General features: G+C 39.8%; 1 protein-coding gene across 1 annotated transcript in view; it reads left to right on the forward strand.

The window, feature by feature from the left end:
• Positions 1 to 15,922, forward strand: part of EPG5 (ectopic P-granules autophagy protein 5 homolog) — an 87,733-nt gene that overhangs the window by 9,212 nt on the left and 62,599 nt on the right. The window contains 9 exon segments of the mRNA XM_025038620.1: positions 1 to 515; positions 1,786 to 2,029; positions 2,859 to 2,995; positions 3,997 to 4,104; positions 4,908 to 4,981; positions 6,880 to 6,985; positions 9,085 to 9,199; positions 9,626 to 9,776; positions 13,022 to 13,177. The exon segment at positions 1 to 515 is cut by the window's left edge and continues 13 nt beyond it. Of these exon segments, the coding sequence (XP_024894388.1) occupies positions 1 to 515; positions 1,786 to 2,029; positions 2,859 to 2,995; positions 3,997 to 4,104; positions 4,908 to 4,981; positions 6,880 to 6,985; positions 9,085 to 9,199; positions 9,626 to 9,776; positions 13,022 to 13,177 (1,606 nt within the window).

The raw sequence follows: 15,922 nt of genomic DNA on the forward strand, positions 1-15,922 counted from the left end.
AGGAAATGGAAAATTTACAGGTCAGAGAAACTCAGCATAGCAAAGAAGACAAACAAGCCTTGGGTCTTTCTTCAGAGGTGCTACAAAATGTTGGCTTGCAGAATTCTTGTGAAGCCACAGACATTTTTCAGCCACCTAGAGTGAAAAAACTGTATCCCCAGTTGCCAGCCGAAATTGCTGGAGAAGTGCCAGCTTTGGTGACAGTGAAACCCTTCCTTCATAATGAGCGACTCTACCCGGAGCTCCCATCTCAACCAGAACTAGTACCATTTACTAAAGAACAGCTAAAAATCTTTGAGCCTGGTTCATGGCTGGAAAATGTTGAGTCATATTTAGAAGAATTTGACAACATGGCTCATCAGGACAGGCATGAATTTTATGAGTTGCTTTTGAACTATTCACGATGTAGGAAGCAGCTTCTTCTGGCTGAAGCTGAGCTACTTGCTCTGACGTCGGATTGCCAAAATGCCAAAAGTCGACTGTGGCACTTTAAGGAGGAACAGTTGTCTGTACAGGTATTTTGACTTGTGTTCTGTAACGCTTTCAGGAGCCTGGGGAGCTGTTGCTCTCTGATGATGTCTAAGTCTAGAGTCTGCTCCTTATACCCATCCTGACCCCGTCATAGTTCAGAGTATTATGGTGTTGGAATCATGCAGTCCAGGGCCTGCAGGGGCCACACAGGTAACTGGAGAAGTGAAGCAGGCTGCATGGGGTGGTGGTCACAGGGTAAGCTCTTGCCTGGGCCAGCAGGAGCAGCTGCTGTCAAGTCCTAGCTGATTATTGCTGTGAGGTTGTGTTGGTCCAGCTTTGCCACATCTTAGGATTTTCCAACAGAAGATAGAAAGAAATCTGGATTTTAATGTGATGATCTTGGTCTGTATTTGTTGGCAACTAATTACACACACACACACACACACACACACACAGAGTAGAGGCCAAGCAAGTCTTGTCTCTAGGTCAGGTTCAGCCCTTGGCTCTTTTGACTTGTGACTATGGGCATAATGGCAGGAACATCCAATGGGTAGAGAGTGACAGGACAGGGTGATCCATGATTAAAGTCAAGAGGAGATGAGGGAAAGCAATTAGGTGTGACCCTATGGAGACCAAGGTGACTGTCAGGAAAGCTATTTCATAGTGGCCTGAGAGGGATGGCAGGGAAGAGAAGACCACTCTCAACAAGCTTGGCATTGAAGGGGAGCTGGAGGAGGTATCGGGTAGAAACACGTGATTTCCCTGTCTCTAATCCTCGTTCATTGGGAGACCTGTGTATCTCTGTAGATAGGAAGGAGTATGTGGAGAGAGAAACAGTCAGATACTGAAAAAGGATAGGATCAAGAACACAGCTGGCAGTGTTAGTACTAGAGAGAGATTTCTTATTTTTTGAGCAGAATCACAAAGAAGGATGAGGGTAAGTGCAGAGATAATTTGGTCCCTTGAATTTGAGGGGATATCACATTGACCTCAGTGGGTTTGTAAATAGAAGGTATGATCATCAGTCATGAGAGTCTTAGGGACAAACTTTATTATTTTCTTGTACCTTTCTCTACCTACTATTTAGGATTTCTCTTCTCTGAACTTGTGATGCATTAGAGATTGGCATAATAGTCTTTGACATCTAACTATGTGTTTGCTTTATTGTTCTCTGTGTGGTAGTATTGTCTCCTCATCGTGATTCATAAGCACTTTGAAGATGGTACTGAAGCCTATGCATCGCATACCTGCTGCCTGATCATCTAAAGTGCGAAGAGTAATGGTTTCATAGTTTACCCTTTTGTCTACTACTAGGGTATCTGTGCAGATCAAGTGAAAGTTTCAGGCTATCATCGCTACCAAAGAGTAGAGATGAATGAGAATGCACTGGGGGAGCTAAAGAAGCTGTTCGATGCCAAATCCGAGCACCTCCACCAGACCCTGGCCCTGCACTCTTACACTTCTGTGCTCTCAAGGTTGCAAGTGGAGTCTTACATCTATGCATTGCTCAATAGTTCGGCTGTCCTGAGATCTTTAGCAATTCATCAGCAAGGCCGAGGTGTGTAAGTAATGAAAGTCTCACTCTTGTCTGAAATGCAAAAATAATCGGAGGGTACGATCTGGTCGAAGTGATTGTGCACTTATTGGTATTACCAGGTGCCATTTGTGCTTGCTGTTTTACTGGTATAAGTTTGAGATGCCTTAACAACATTTCTAGGGAGCGGTGCCAGATCTCCCTGCCCCATGGCTGTCAATCTCTGCTTCTCTAGGAAGCCAAAAATGTTGTTCTTTATCATTAACGTCCCTCATTGTCCTAATTTATATGCTTGTTACCAGATCAAGTCCAAATAGTTTTTGACTGTAAAACTAATAATTGGAATACTTTTTCATCCTGTTTCTTGCACTTTATTTTTGCTTGTCCAGTTTGTTGGGCTGTTTTTATTGTATTTAATTTTCATCAGAAGATCTATAATGTTCCAAATTTTTATCTTACTTTGGGTTTTAAGAAAGTAAGCTTTATTGTATCATGTGTAAAATATTAATTATGCTAATTGAATCATTATTTCTGGGCGATATACTAGGGTTGTTTAAAGTAAGAAGTACTCCCCACATTGTTTTTATAACTAAAGAGCTGGGCGTGGGCCATAGATCTGCTGATTTTTAAATAAAAAATTGATGACGTTAATTTGTTTTGAATACTTCACAAAGTTAAATATATACTTTTTGGTTAATATATTTAGTACATTCAAATATTTTTGATGCAACTTTTCTTGGATTTTTATCTAAAGTAAATATTTTGAAGTTTTTTTTAAAGTGGAGAAAATAAATATTTGCCTCACAAAGCACCATTTATGTGGGATTCATTTAATTCTCTCTTTAATTTATAGCTTCTGTACAGGCAGAAAGCATTACCTCTGATCTGTGTCAACTAAAGGAGTGTATTAGTGTCTTATTCATGTTCACTAGGAGACTTAATGAAGATACTCAGTTCCATGATGATGTTCTTCTCTGGCTGCAGACATTGGTAAGGGAACAGAAATAGACACAGCTGTCTTTCTTTTATTTCCCTGATAATTTAAGAATAATTTCTTCTTTCGTTATAGTTTTTCTTCAGCAGTTTCTTCAGCTAATTTATTTAATGTGTTAATTAGTGACATTGTCTTTGATCATGGCACATGGAAATAAGTTATACTTAACTAGTGCATTATTAAACAAAGTGCTTTTCTCTTTGATAAACTTTATGTTAGATGATCTCTGGCTTCAACTTAGGAAGAAATGAAAATGTGGGAAGCAAGCTAAATTTAAGACTAGATGTATATTTAGAATATAGGTCCGATCTAAACATTTTCCATATCAGTCCTTTTTTTATCTTATGTTTAATGTTACACTTAGTCATACTTTTAAAATAATTTTTTAAGAGAAAATGAAAGACAACAGGAAAGCGTAGGAAATGTATTAGGTGTGTTATTTGTTATGATGTTTCTCCATGGGGCTGCCGTGGGTGCTATTTTAGGTTCATATTAGAGTTCTTACATATGAGGTGTCTTTTTTTCTTTTTCTTTTTATCATCCATCCAACTGTCTGTCTGTCTGTCTGTCTGTCTATCTATCAATCTATCTACCTATCTACCTATCTATCTTTTCTACTTTTTTTTGTTGTCGTTGGAGTTATATTCCACGCATACTTATTTGGATTCGAGAAAGTATTACTGAGATTAGATAAAACTACTTCTGTCTATTCATATATGACCAGGAACGTTAGTGATCTGTAATTTGCCCGATGTGAAAATTGGGTTAGCAGAGAAACTACTTAAAATATTTTTATCCTAGTACTCATAGCTTCGTAGGCCTCTGTGTGCTTCTTTGGCAGAAACTCAACAGTCAGTAGTATATTGTATACTATTTGGTTTGGTTACTCTTTTGAAAGATCACATGTATTTAAATATCAGATAAGTGATACCAATAGACCCTGACATACATTCTTCTTCTTTTTAAATAGTGAAACTGTGTGTCCTTTGTTGTTCAGGTATCAGTGTTACAAAGAGCTGGCTGTCCTGGAGATCACCTCTTCCTTCTGAACCATATTCTTAGATGCCCGGCTGGTGTTAGTAAATGGGCTGTTCCTTTCATCCAGGTATGACAAAGAGCCTTCTGGTTCTGAGGGATATGAGAAGGAGATTTTGTTAAACATTTTTCTTGAAAAATTGCTTTAAAATAAAAAAAGGCTACTTAAAATATCGATATTTAAAAAAATTTCTTAAAATATATACTGTATGTATTTGTAGGAATTTTTGTTCTGAAATTTCCCGGGCCACCTATAATTGCTGAAATTAAGATAGAATTGCAGTTCAGTTGAGTCCGGCTTGGTAGGTTCAGTAGTATTTAATTCTGTAAAATTTCTGTGCGGGAAAGCTCGCTAGGACTTTTTTTCTGTAATATTCAACACAAGTTCCTTAAATTAATCCACCTCACACCACAGCTGGTACAGGTAAAATAGAGACTACCAGCATCTCAAAGTTCTTCAGTACTGGCAGAGATTCTGGTCTATGTCAACTTAGATGTTGATTTTATGGTTTCTGGATTCTCTGCTGCTTGCCTTTGGTTTGTTTTGTTATTCATTGCAACCACTCAGATGGGTAGAAGCCAATTGTATGCCAAGTTCACCTTCTCCACATTAGGTTTTCTTCAGTATTTTTGGATTAAAACAGTACTATTGTCTTTTGTCCCATATTGTTGTGTAAACTGCTCAGCTACTTCTGCTCTTTGAGTACAGCTGAGTCATACTGCTCGGTAACCCGCGCGCTGTACTCTCAGGGATTAGATGCCAGCTCCATCTTTGTTTTCTTAGCTCCTTTTGTCAAAATGCTGGTGAATTAAGATGACGGATACTTGAGTTGTTGCTGTTCTACAGTATGCGTTTTCTTTTTCTGATTTCAGATCAAAGTGTTGAATAATCCATCAGGGATCTTTCATTTTATGCAGTCCCTTGCCCTGCTAATGTCTCCTGTCAAGTAAGTGTGGAAGAGCTTTTTGAAATAGAAATTGAAACGCTTCTATCAAAGGATTGGCTTCCTAAATTGCCTGAAGAACTGCTAATGGCAGTGTCAGCATTCTAGAACATTGCAGATTTTCTTTGGCTTTGATGCCCTTTGTCCCAAAGTGGCCCTATTAACTGCTTACATATAAACGATAACCTTTTTGTGCCCTGCTTTTAGTGGTTTTGCCTCTTCTCATATATGTCATTGTGAAAGGTACTGTGGGGAGATGAAAAAGATTATCTGTTTCTTAGAAGAAGAGATTTGGTGGCAGATGAAAAAAGACCCCAGAGATTTAAGTGCTAAAGTGTGAAGCTATTATTGATGTATTGAGGAGAATAAAAAGAGTAGAGTGGGGTAGTCAGAGAGGGTTCCAAGTGGTTGAGCTGGGGTAGAAGAAAGGAACGGATTTCAGTAAGAAGTTATAGAGGCCACCGTAGGTAGAGAGAAAACTGAGCAATGGCCCAAAGTACAGGAAGGGATTGCCATGTGGAGGACAGGTAGGTCAGCTTGGCTGGAGTGAAGGGGTGTGTGGGAGATGGAAATAAAGTAGTTGATGAATAAGTAATTGAGTTTGATTACAGAAGGCCTTGGCATTAAGATACAGGTATCTAGATCTTATACAGTCTGGCCTTCGTAGCAATTGAGGATTTTTGAATGAGGGTAAAAGTTGTATTTAAGGAAGTTTAGGCTCAACTGGAGGCAGAAGTTATGCTTCTGCTTAACCGAATTTTAATTATAGACATGTGCTCTCGTGGCTCTGGAACCCAGCCTGTCATCAAGAGGATACAGCCTGAACTGGGGAAGAAGGCAGAGTCTGTGTTTAGGTGACCTCGAACAGTGTTATTACCACTGGCTCTCAGGTGCTGGAAAGCCTGTCTGCCTCCAAGCCTGAGTGGGGGTAATGGTAGTGAGAAAGAGAAAGAAGGGGAACCTAAAGGTTATCTTCTCAGGAAAGGATTAAGCAGTTGACTAAATAAAGAAAATGTGGGAGAGTAGTAGTTCAGACATAACTTTATAGACCTCTGAGTCCAAGTAACCGAGAAGATATTGGCAGCCTTAATAGACAGAAAAGAACCGTTCTATAAGGAGGCAGATTTGAAATTCTTGAGCCATACAGTTGGACACATAGAAATGACATATACCAGTAGATACGTTGGGAACTTCAGGATTGGAGGTCCTCTAGTTGAAAAGCAGCACTGGAGTGGCAGAGCTGGAAGTTATGGAAGAAAGTTCCTGGTTAAAGGGATGACTTTTCAGGGTGAGGCCAAAGAAGAAGGAACAAAGGACTGAGAACCGAGTTGTGGTCTAAGAGAAGAAACTTTTCGTTGTACTTACTCATCAGGTCCAGCCAACACCTTGAGAAAGCCTGGCTGGTGGGAATTCCTCTCTCACTCCTGGGGGGCTGCTCCTACATGGGTAGATATGATTTGACTCTAAGAAAAAGTTTTTGCAGTTAGATGTACTTGTTTTGCCTTCAACAAGCTTCTGTATTACCTGTGCATTATTCTTTTTTATTCAATAAAAGCATGTTTTTCAAAGTCATCTACCAGGCAGCACTCTGTAAGCCTAGTTAGAGTTAAGGTACTACAGCAGTCCATACGTATTGAGGTCCCACTGTGTGTAGGAGCGGTGCTTGTATAACCGCTTTTCTGCAGTTCCTCACCATTACTAATTCAAAATGGTCATGGTCTCTCTAACAAAATTAGTGACATCTTGGTCTTCTTGGGTTTTAGTCCTTATTTCTTGTTTACCAATTTAAACCATTTGAAGAGTAAGTTGGTGTCTGACTCTTCAGGGTGGGCGGGTGATCCAGAATGCACTTGTGTGGGCTTTCTATGGTTGTGATTGGAGCGATTTCACTTATCCTTTAGAAATCGAGCAGAGTTCCTGTGCCACATGAAGCCCAGTGAGTGGAAGTCGTCCTCCTCCGGGCCTGCATCTGGGTCGTGGACACTAGTAGATGAGGGAGGAGAAGAGGTAACTTGTCACGTCTGCGTTATTTTGATTAATCACTTTTGAGCTCTTTTTATTTGCTGAGTATTGTTCTAAGCACTTTCCACATATTATCTCATTTAATTCCCTCAATGACCCTATGAGGCAAATACTGTTGTGATCTCATTTTACGGATGAGGGATAGTTTCCAGGGGAGTGAAGAAATTTGTTTCAAATCATATAGTCATTAAATGGTGGGGCCTCTGGAACCTTTTCTCTGAGCCAGTGTGCTGTGTTGTCACCCTTTTCTAGAGTATCTTCCTGTTGAGCTGAGAGAATTTGGAACCTGGAAATACCTACGTATTATGTAAACTTTGTATTAGGATTGTCTTTTTTGTAGTAACAATTTTCTGAGCTTGAGACCTCACATACAGATTATCTGAGTCTGTATAATAAAGAGCTGGAGCTTACCAAGGCTCTGCCTTAACTCTTACAAACTTCTTATTCAGATCTTCTCATATGAAAGGTAGAAGGTAGATCTCTATTTTTGGTGAGAATTTAATGGTAAAAATCTAATTTCTCCAGTTAACACTTGTACTTCCTACTGCACACATGATTAGTGTATTTGTAAGGAGATTTTCCTCTAGCTAGTTCTCAGCCCTACTGCTTTTTTTTTTTATGGTCCAACTCCTGATTTGATATGCTTGTTCAAGATGGCCAGGGACCGGATTTACTAAAACTCCTCTTTAAAAGGAGTTTGAAGTTTGCAGAATGGACAGAAAGATAGCCATGACAGCTGTGAGGATCATGTCTGTGTAATTTCCCAGGTGTCACTGAGGAGTGTTGGGGAGCCATTCACACTCATTTTACTCTTTCTGGGACTTGGCAGGAGGTGGTGAGGTGATGGTAGATGATGTAGATAGGCAGACATCTTTCTTAGATTCTAAACATTCATCCTGGAGAGAACTTCTCAGGAGTTGGTACAAATTTGTCTATTAAAGATTGCCGTGGGCAGGTTTATTTATTTATTTTTCAACAGTGGTCTTTATTGACAGAGAAGTCTTTTTTTTCTGGTAAGCTTTCTGCATTTAATCCCAGAGACAGATAATGATGAAGGACTCTGCAGTGGTGCCTGGCTTCTGGTTAGCGCTCACTGAATACTGAGAACTCAAGAACTTGGGGAGTAGATGAAAATATTGGGACTTAGATGACTTAGAAAAGCCTGTGCTGAAGAAGGTGCTCTGGACTATCCACGTCTGGTTTCTTGACACTAGCTGTATATTAGAACCACCCTGGGCAACTTAAAACCCTTGCCCAGGCCTACACCGAGACATCCAAATGTTTAAAAGCCTCTCTGGAGATCTAATATACTGCTAGAGTTGAGAACTACTGCTATAAGAGTTTCTGAGGCTCTTGTTTGTTAGCCATTTAGGGCACATATAGGGTGAAAATGAAATTGTGAATGAATTACATCAGTCCCTTGTCGAAATCGAGGTGATAAATTCTTCAGGATCTCTGGATCTTTTTACTGCATCCTTTTGAATGTAGGGTATCTTAGGATTCAAGTCAGCTTGGTTGCTAAGGAGCCTTCCGTGTTTTCTATCAAACAAACCCCCTCCAAGATTTCCCCTATCTAATCCTTATGTATGACCACTGTTGTTTTTATCCTGCTTTTAGCTGCAGTGATTGATGACAGAACTTCAGTCATCCAAAGCAAATGGTAATTGCTTCTTAATAAGTCAGTTGAGTACAACAGTAGAACTTGATTTTGGGGCAAGAGACTTGTAACTGAAATAACTTGGATTCTAGTACATGGTGCTTTAATTGATGTTGTTGAAGTCCGGAGCTTTATAGTAACATCCTCACTCTACAGGACTTTTTAAACAAATCTTCGGCATGGACATGTAATAAGAACAGTTTCACTCACTGAAGAATGGATATGACCCAGATACACATAAAATTGTATTCACAATTTCAGGGGATTTATAGCCTATCTATGAAACTGCTGTAAATCTCCACCTTGGAGAAGTCCATGAAGACTTATGAGAATACCACATATGGACCATTGAAAGCTGACAGTTTAGCCCCTGTAACTGTAGACCATAGTATGATCTGGTCATGTGATTATGCATCTTTTCCTTTAGGATGAAGACCCTGAAACCAGTTGGATTCTCCTTAATGAAGATGACTTGGTTATCCTTTTATCACAGTTTCCATTTCATGAACTATTTCAGCATCTTCTTGGGTTTAAGGCAAAAGGTAAACTTATTTCTTTTGTCATATGTGAAACTGGTGGTTGCAACTCAAACACAGGAACTCAGCATCAAGTCTTACATCTTGTGCAGGCTCCTAAATCAGGTTCCCCTGTGCCTGGCCATACTCCACAGAGATGATTGTATCACATCCGGGCGGGGCTTCCTTCCTTTCTCTTGTGCTTGTAATTTCCTGCTTAGTGCTTAAGTGCAAAAGAAGTGACTAGCTAGCACATTTTCCAGCTTGAATAAACTTTTAAATTTGTACTTTGTCTCAAGTTTTCCAAATCATACCGGCATAAGAGCCAGAGCAATGGGGATGCCTAATTCTTCATCTTGGCTTTGTTTCCTCATTGAGGTATCTATCTATATCCTTCGTTGTTTTTCCTTGGAAATGATAATTTTTTTCTTTTCTCTGTTTTTTAACTTCCAGGTGATTATTTACCTGAAACAACAAGACCTCAAGAGATGATGAAAATTTTTGCCTTTGCTAACTCATTAGTGGAACTTCTGGCTGTGGGGTTAGAAACCTTTAACAGAGCTCGCTATAGGCAGTTTGTGAAGCGAATTGGTTATATGATCAGGTAATACTGCTGTTGATACATCGTTTCTATGTTCTTTCACCGGTCAGGCAGATACAATGTATTTGGGATTAGGGATGTTGTAGTGTACACCTCAGGTCTTATTTATCATAAAAATGAGAATTTTTTTTCCCCACCCTCTATCAGATGTGACTTCTCTAAATGCTTCCAGTCAGAATATTTAGTTAATTATCTCAAATTTAACTGGTTTGTTAGAGCAATGGTCCTCAACCTTTTTTGGCACCAGGGACTGATTTTCCTATGAGAATCTACTGCCTGATGATCTGAGGTGGAGCTGAGGCAGTGATGCTAGTGCTGGGGAGCGGCTGCAAACAGATAAAGCTTTGCTCGCTGGCTTTGCTTCGTGGCCCGGTTCCATGGACTGGTTCCACGGACTGGTACCGGTCGTTGCGTAGGGGTTGGGGACCCTTGTGCTAGATAATTGGTCTTGGAGTTTAGATCCTCAAAGTAGCTGCTGGGTTGAACTTGGCCAGAAAAACTGAACTTGGTCAAGGAACATGCAGGTTTTCCCCTTCCCTTGTCCTCTTCTCCTACCTCCTAGCTTTTGCCTGGGATTGTCACTTAGCTGTGGAAAATCAGCAATAGCTCTTTTGCATCATTGTTTCCCTGTTTTTTTCTCTCTTCTTATTCTACATTATGCTAAATTACATTTAAAGAAAGTTGCAAAGATTTCATCAGTGGCCATTATATTGGAACTGGGAATACATTATACTTTATTTGAGTACAAATGGATTTATGCTGTTATTATTACATATAAATTTGAGAATATGTACTTCTTTTCATTGAGTTAATTTTATATCCTCTTTGAGCCATCAAGTTTTCTATCTTAGTGGGTCATTCTCTACAGCATATAAATACACTGACATTTCTTCCAACCTCCCTTTCCTCAAAAAAAAAAAAAAAATCTCCAAAAAACTGTAGAACTTCTCCCCATTTTTGTTTCCAAGACAAAATTAATTTTAATTTATTTTAGATTTGTATCTATCAGCTTTTCAAAGCCAAATAAATGATGATAGGATGTCCTGAAAGGCTGGGGGTCACTTTTAAGCCTTAGAGAAAGCCTTCATTAGGGGTAATGAAAATGAAATGGTGGGAGGAGGGAGGGCGGGTGACTCAGGGAGTAATTTCTTAAAAGCTAAAAGCCTTTCTACTTATTATCAGAAGTCATAATGTTCATTTTCTGATTCTGCTTGATAAATAAGGTAAAATTCGTCCTTGGGCTCACATGATTTAGGTTTGAGTGCTTACCATGTGCCAGGACTATGCCTTCGAATTTTGTTCTCTCAGTAACTTTGTAGGAAAGACATTGTTATTATTATTGTTTTAAGATTGGTATACACTCTTTACATTATTATTTCTATGTAAATATTTACAGCTGATTATTGTAGTATGTTACGATTATTCTTTGTTTCCCATTGCGTACTTTTCTTTGTATTTGTCACAGATTCTGTTCTTACCTTCCAGTTGTAGAATAATTTTCCACAAGCTTCCTCTCTTCAGGTCATCTGTTGGCTCCAGCTGTTTTCCTTTATTCTTGCTGGAACTCTCTGCAATCAGGCTTTTCTCCCAGCACTTTCCAAACAGCTCTGAAAATGAAAGTCACTAATGAACTTGGTGCTACGAACCCAATGGCCAATTCTAGGTCTTCATCCTGCTTTTCATTTTTCACATAGTTCACAGAGCAGCCTTTTTCACAGTTGGTACTTTCTCCTTGAAACATTTTCTTTGTTTGGTTTCCAGGATACCACAGTCTCCTGGTTTCTCCATTTCATTGGCTATTCATTTTCTGCTTTCTTGGTTATTTCATGTTTACCTCTCAAACTTCTTAATGTTGGAGGGCCTCAAGGCTCATTCCCTGGACCTCTTCTCTTTATCCGAAATTGCTTCTTGGGATCTCATCCATTCTCATGTCTTTAAATATCACCTAAGTACTGTTATAATTCTCATTGTTATAATTCCAGCCCATACCTCTCTCATAAGCTTGTATATCTAGCTGCCAACTCAGCACCTCTACTTGGATGACTCATGAACATCAAAATTTAATATTCCCTAAGTGAACTTACTCTTGCCTCCTCCTAAACTATTCCTTCCACCGTCTTCCCAATTTTACTAAATGGCAATTTTATTCTTCTGGTTGCTTGGGCCAAAACACCTGGTGTCATCCTTGACTTTTCTCTTTTATACCCCATAACAGCCAGTTTTATCATGTCTATCTTAAAACACCATCTTTTATCAAATTTAAAATGACACCAATTCTGAAGATGTATTCTGTGTGTCACTAAGAAAGAATAAAATACTGCCAAATTGTGGTATGCCATAAATTTTAACAAATATTTCGGTTGCAGAGATTAAAGTGTGAAAGACGTGCATTCGTTTGAGTCAGTGAAACGTGTTCTTTCCAGAATCCTGTTTCTCACCACCTTCACTGCTACCATCCTAGTTCATTCTTAGATTTTTCTCCCTGGGTATCACAGTAACCCCCTCATTTTTCTTCCTGCTTTTGCCCTTGCTCCTCCCTTCATCCTGAACCCCCTTATTCTCCCAACAGTCAGTATTCCCTGTAAATAGTGAGTCAGCTCATGTCACTCGTCTGCTGAACACTCCGCTGCTCCCAGTCTCATTCAGAGTAAAACCCAAAGTCTTCACAGTGGCCCTTTATGGTCTGGTTTCCTGTCACTTTTCTGATTTCTTCTCCAGTCATTATCCCTCTCACTCATTTTGCTTTAGCATTTGAGCTGCCTTGCTGTTTCTCCAACATACCAACACACCTCAGAGCCTTCACACTGGTTGTTTCTTGTACCAGGATGCTCTTTCCTTAGATGTCCCTGTGACATCTTCTGGTCTTCAGTGAGGACTTTTCCCTTCCCAGCCAACTCCCCTCCCACCACCTCCAGTGAGACTTTATTCCCCTCTCCTACTTTTCTCAATGTCACGTATTACCATGTGACAGACTATTTTATGTCTGTTAGCCCTCCACTAAATGTAAGCTAGCTCCAGGGGTTAGAGACCCCCTCAATTGAATTCCCTTCAGAACCTAGAAGATAGTAGATATTCAATAAATTAATATAAGTTACAATTAATATAAGTTCATTATATTTATAATAATAATTTATTAGATAATATAATTTAACATAAATATAATATAATTAATAGAATTCAAACATAATACAAAGCTGCCGATTAAGCACGTTAACGAACGGTGCTGTATTGTCTTTCCTCCTGCTCAGGATGACACTTGGTTATGTGAGTGACCATTGGGCGCAGTATGTGAGCCACAACCGAGGCTTGGGGTCGGCCCTGGATCCCTACTCCATGGAGAAACTACAGGTTGAATTTGATGAGCTGTTTTTGAGAGCTGTCCTGCATGTGTTGAAAGCCAAAAGGTACGAATATGATGATAATAGTTGAAACGTGACTCCCTGGCTCATGAGAAGGACTGACGTGAAAGCGTTCACTCTAGTAGATTTCTCGGAATAATGTCTTAGTGTATTTCATCTATTTCCTGTTAGTTTCCTTATCTATAGTGTTGACTGAAATAATCTTTCAGGTTTCTTTCTGTCTTAAGATAACTGGATTCTGATCTCTCAGTTTTGCCACCTCTAGACTTTTGGGGTAGCCTTGAGCTGGGGAGGGACCGTATTTCACACCCATCCCTGCTGCCTACAGTGAGGCAGAGAAGTGCTCAGCTGACTTGGTTACTCAGGTTGTCCTACTGTGAGAGTTTTATGGTCCAGGACGGTCATGGGTCTAGGTCCCCTGTCCTGGCTGTGTAAATGCTGTCTTCTAATCACTGTCTTTGCTGCTGCTTACAGCCTAGGTTACATTTGAGGCAGAGGCCGGGGCACAGCAGTGCACCCAGCACTCTGAGCTTCTGTCCAAGTGTGGGAACGGATTCTGCTGCAACATTGTGCCCTCCGCTAGGGTGTGAGGGCCCGCCTCCAACCCCGCTCAGCTCCACTCATGAACTGCCAGCCCCTCCACACCTTTCCCTTGTTCTGAGCTTTCTACACTCTTTTAGCCTCTTAACCTCATCCCATGTTTTAATTGTGTGTTTTGTAGTGGGTTTGAGTCCTAGTCTGCCATTTGCTATTCCTTTGGGCCTGCTGCTGGGGAAGGGTCTTCCATCTCTGATCTGTCACTGATTCTTGTGCTTGCTTAGCTGAGAGGGAAAGCTCTCGCCACAGTTACTTGCTAGCTTTTATATTCTGAGCCGTGAACCATCTTGTAATATATATGTAGTTCACAAAGGTGATAATTGTTTTAAACTTTAAAATATTGAGAACTATTATTTTTTAATATAATTTATTTTAGGAAATTTATTTTAGGGAACAAATTATATGAGAATCAGATATATAAGGCCATGAAATTTAAATTTATTTGGCACTCTAATGGAAATTTTTGACAATAGCTATCTCCCAACCTAAAAGAAAACAAACCAACACTGAAAGAGAGACAGCAAAAACCTAAACTAGACTTACTGCATGTCTGTCGTATAGGGAATTTCGTAGCCTGATATATATATACTCTCTTGTGACATTATGTTAAGGCTTCTCCTATGTCCCCTAATTGTTTTGGGATCCATTATATAAGAGCGTTGGGTGCCATGTAAGATGTTAGGATAATTATTTAGTAAGATAGAAGCCTGGCCTACCTAAGCTTACAGAAGTTTCTTCAGTTTTTGCTTAGGAGTCTAGCTGTTGCTTTTCAGAAGCTAGACCAGTGGTGGTTTAGGCCACTAGTGGTGGTTTGGGCTACTACTGGTGGCCCTTAGAAGTGGGTTAGGCATATACTGTTTAACCTCTGTCTTTTTCTCTTAATAAGCTTTGTTTATTTTTAATTAGTCAATTTATAGTTTTGCCTATAGTTTTGCAACAATATTACATGCCTCCCTATTTTAATTAGATTTTTTTTTTGAGATAAAATTTACATAGCATAACATTTTAATAAACATTTATTGAGAGTTGTTTTTGCGATACTGGTTTAGGTACTGTAATTAAAATGTAAGACTTAGTTTCCATACCTCTTTATACAAAGATAAACAAAACTTGGTTTCTGTTCTCAAATCGTTGCAGTCAAGTATGGATGGAATTCTGTAGTAGTGCTGAGGGGAGGGCTTCACAGTGAGAGAGCTGGTGGCTTGGAGGAAGCAGTTTCTCCCCAGGCTTGTCCAGGAATGGTCTAATTCTGAATGCAGAGAGGGCTCTGGTTGGAAACATGGGTCTGTGCTATATTGTGGAAGCCTTTGAATCCAGGACTTCTTACCAGAGCAAAGGGGTCTGTCTGTCTGCATGTGTTTGTCAATGAGATGTGTGTAGATTTTGCAGCAAAGAAAGTAAGGATTCATTTTAGAGTTGCAAGTCATGGAAACACAGGTGACCTATGCTCTCAAAAACCTGGCTCTCTTAGGGTGTCTTGAAGGGGCAGATTATATAGCGAAAACTCTTAGTCATGGAAACTAAGGGAGTTGGGATCATGGGCGCTACTGATTGGATGGGGGTTGGGTATTTGATCTAGTGTCTCTCCTGTTCTAGAATCAGCTATGGTGTCATTCTGTCTGGTCCCGTGGCAGATGGGGATGTTCTGTCTTGATGGGCCTGGGGCTGAATGAAACACACCTGAAGCTAGGATGTTATCTATAGTATAACTGAAACTTATTGTCCTTGGGATCATAGACCTGAGGCTTTATTCTTAAAAGATTTAACACTGGCAGGAACCTTATGTTCTAAAGCTTAATGATTAAGAGAGTAGGCATACAAAGGTAGAAGGATAAGGGCGGAACAAGCAAGCAAGTCACAATGTCATTATACTAGACAAAGCCTGTTTGAATAAAAGAAAAAGCTGTCTTAAAGAAATGAAGTCTATGTGCGGTTACAGGCTTAAGAGCAGAGTCATTGGAGGGTTTTTGATTCCCCTCCCATGCACTACACATGTACCTTTATGTGTGCTCAGGCACACACATCCACGTCTGTGCAGCCTGTCACTCAGGTCTTAAAAGGATTTTTGATTCAAAACCCAGCTCTGCTTACTACTGCCCTCTCTGTGCCTTAGTAGCCTCATGTGTGAATCGGGGATAATATCAATAATAGCACTTGGCTTGATTTTAGTGAAGATGGAATGAAATGATTATA

The sequence above is a fragment of the Pteropus alecto genome, unplaced genomic scaffold, assembly GCF_000325575.1.
Source record: "Pteropus alecto unplaced genomic scaffold, ASM32557v1 scaffold146, whole genome shotgun sequence".
In the NCBI taxonomy this organism is placed as follows: domain Eukaryota; kingdom Metazoa; phylum Chordata; class Mammalia; order Chiroptera; family Pteropodidae; genus Pteropus; species Pteropus alecto.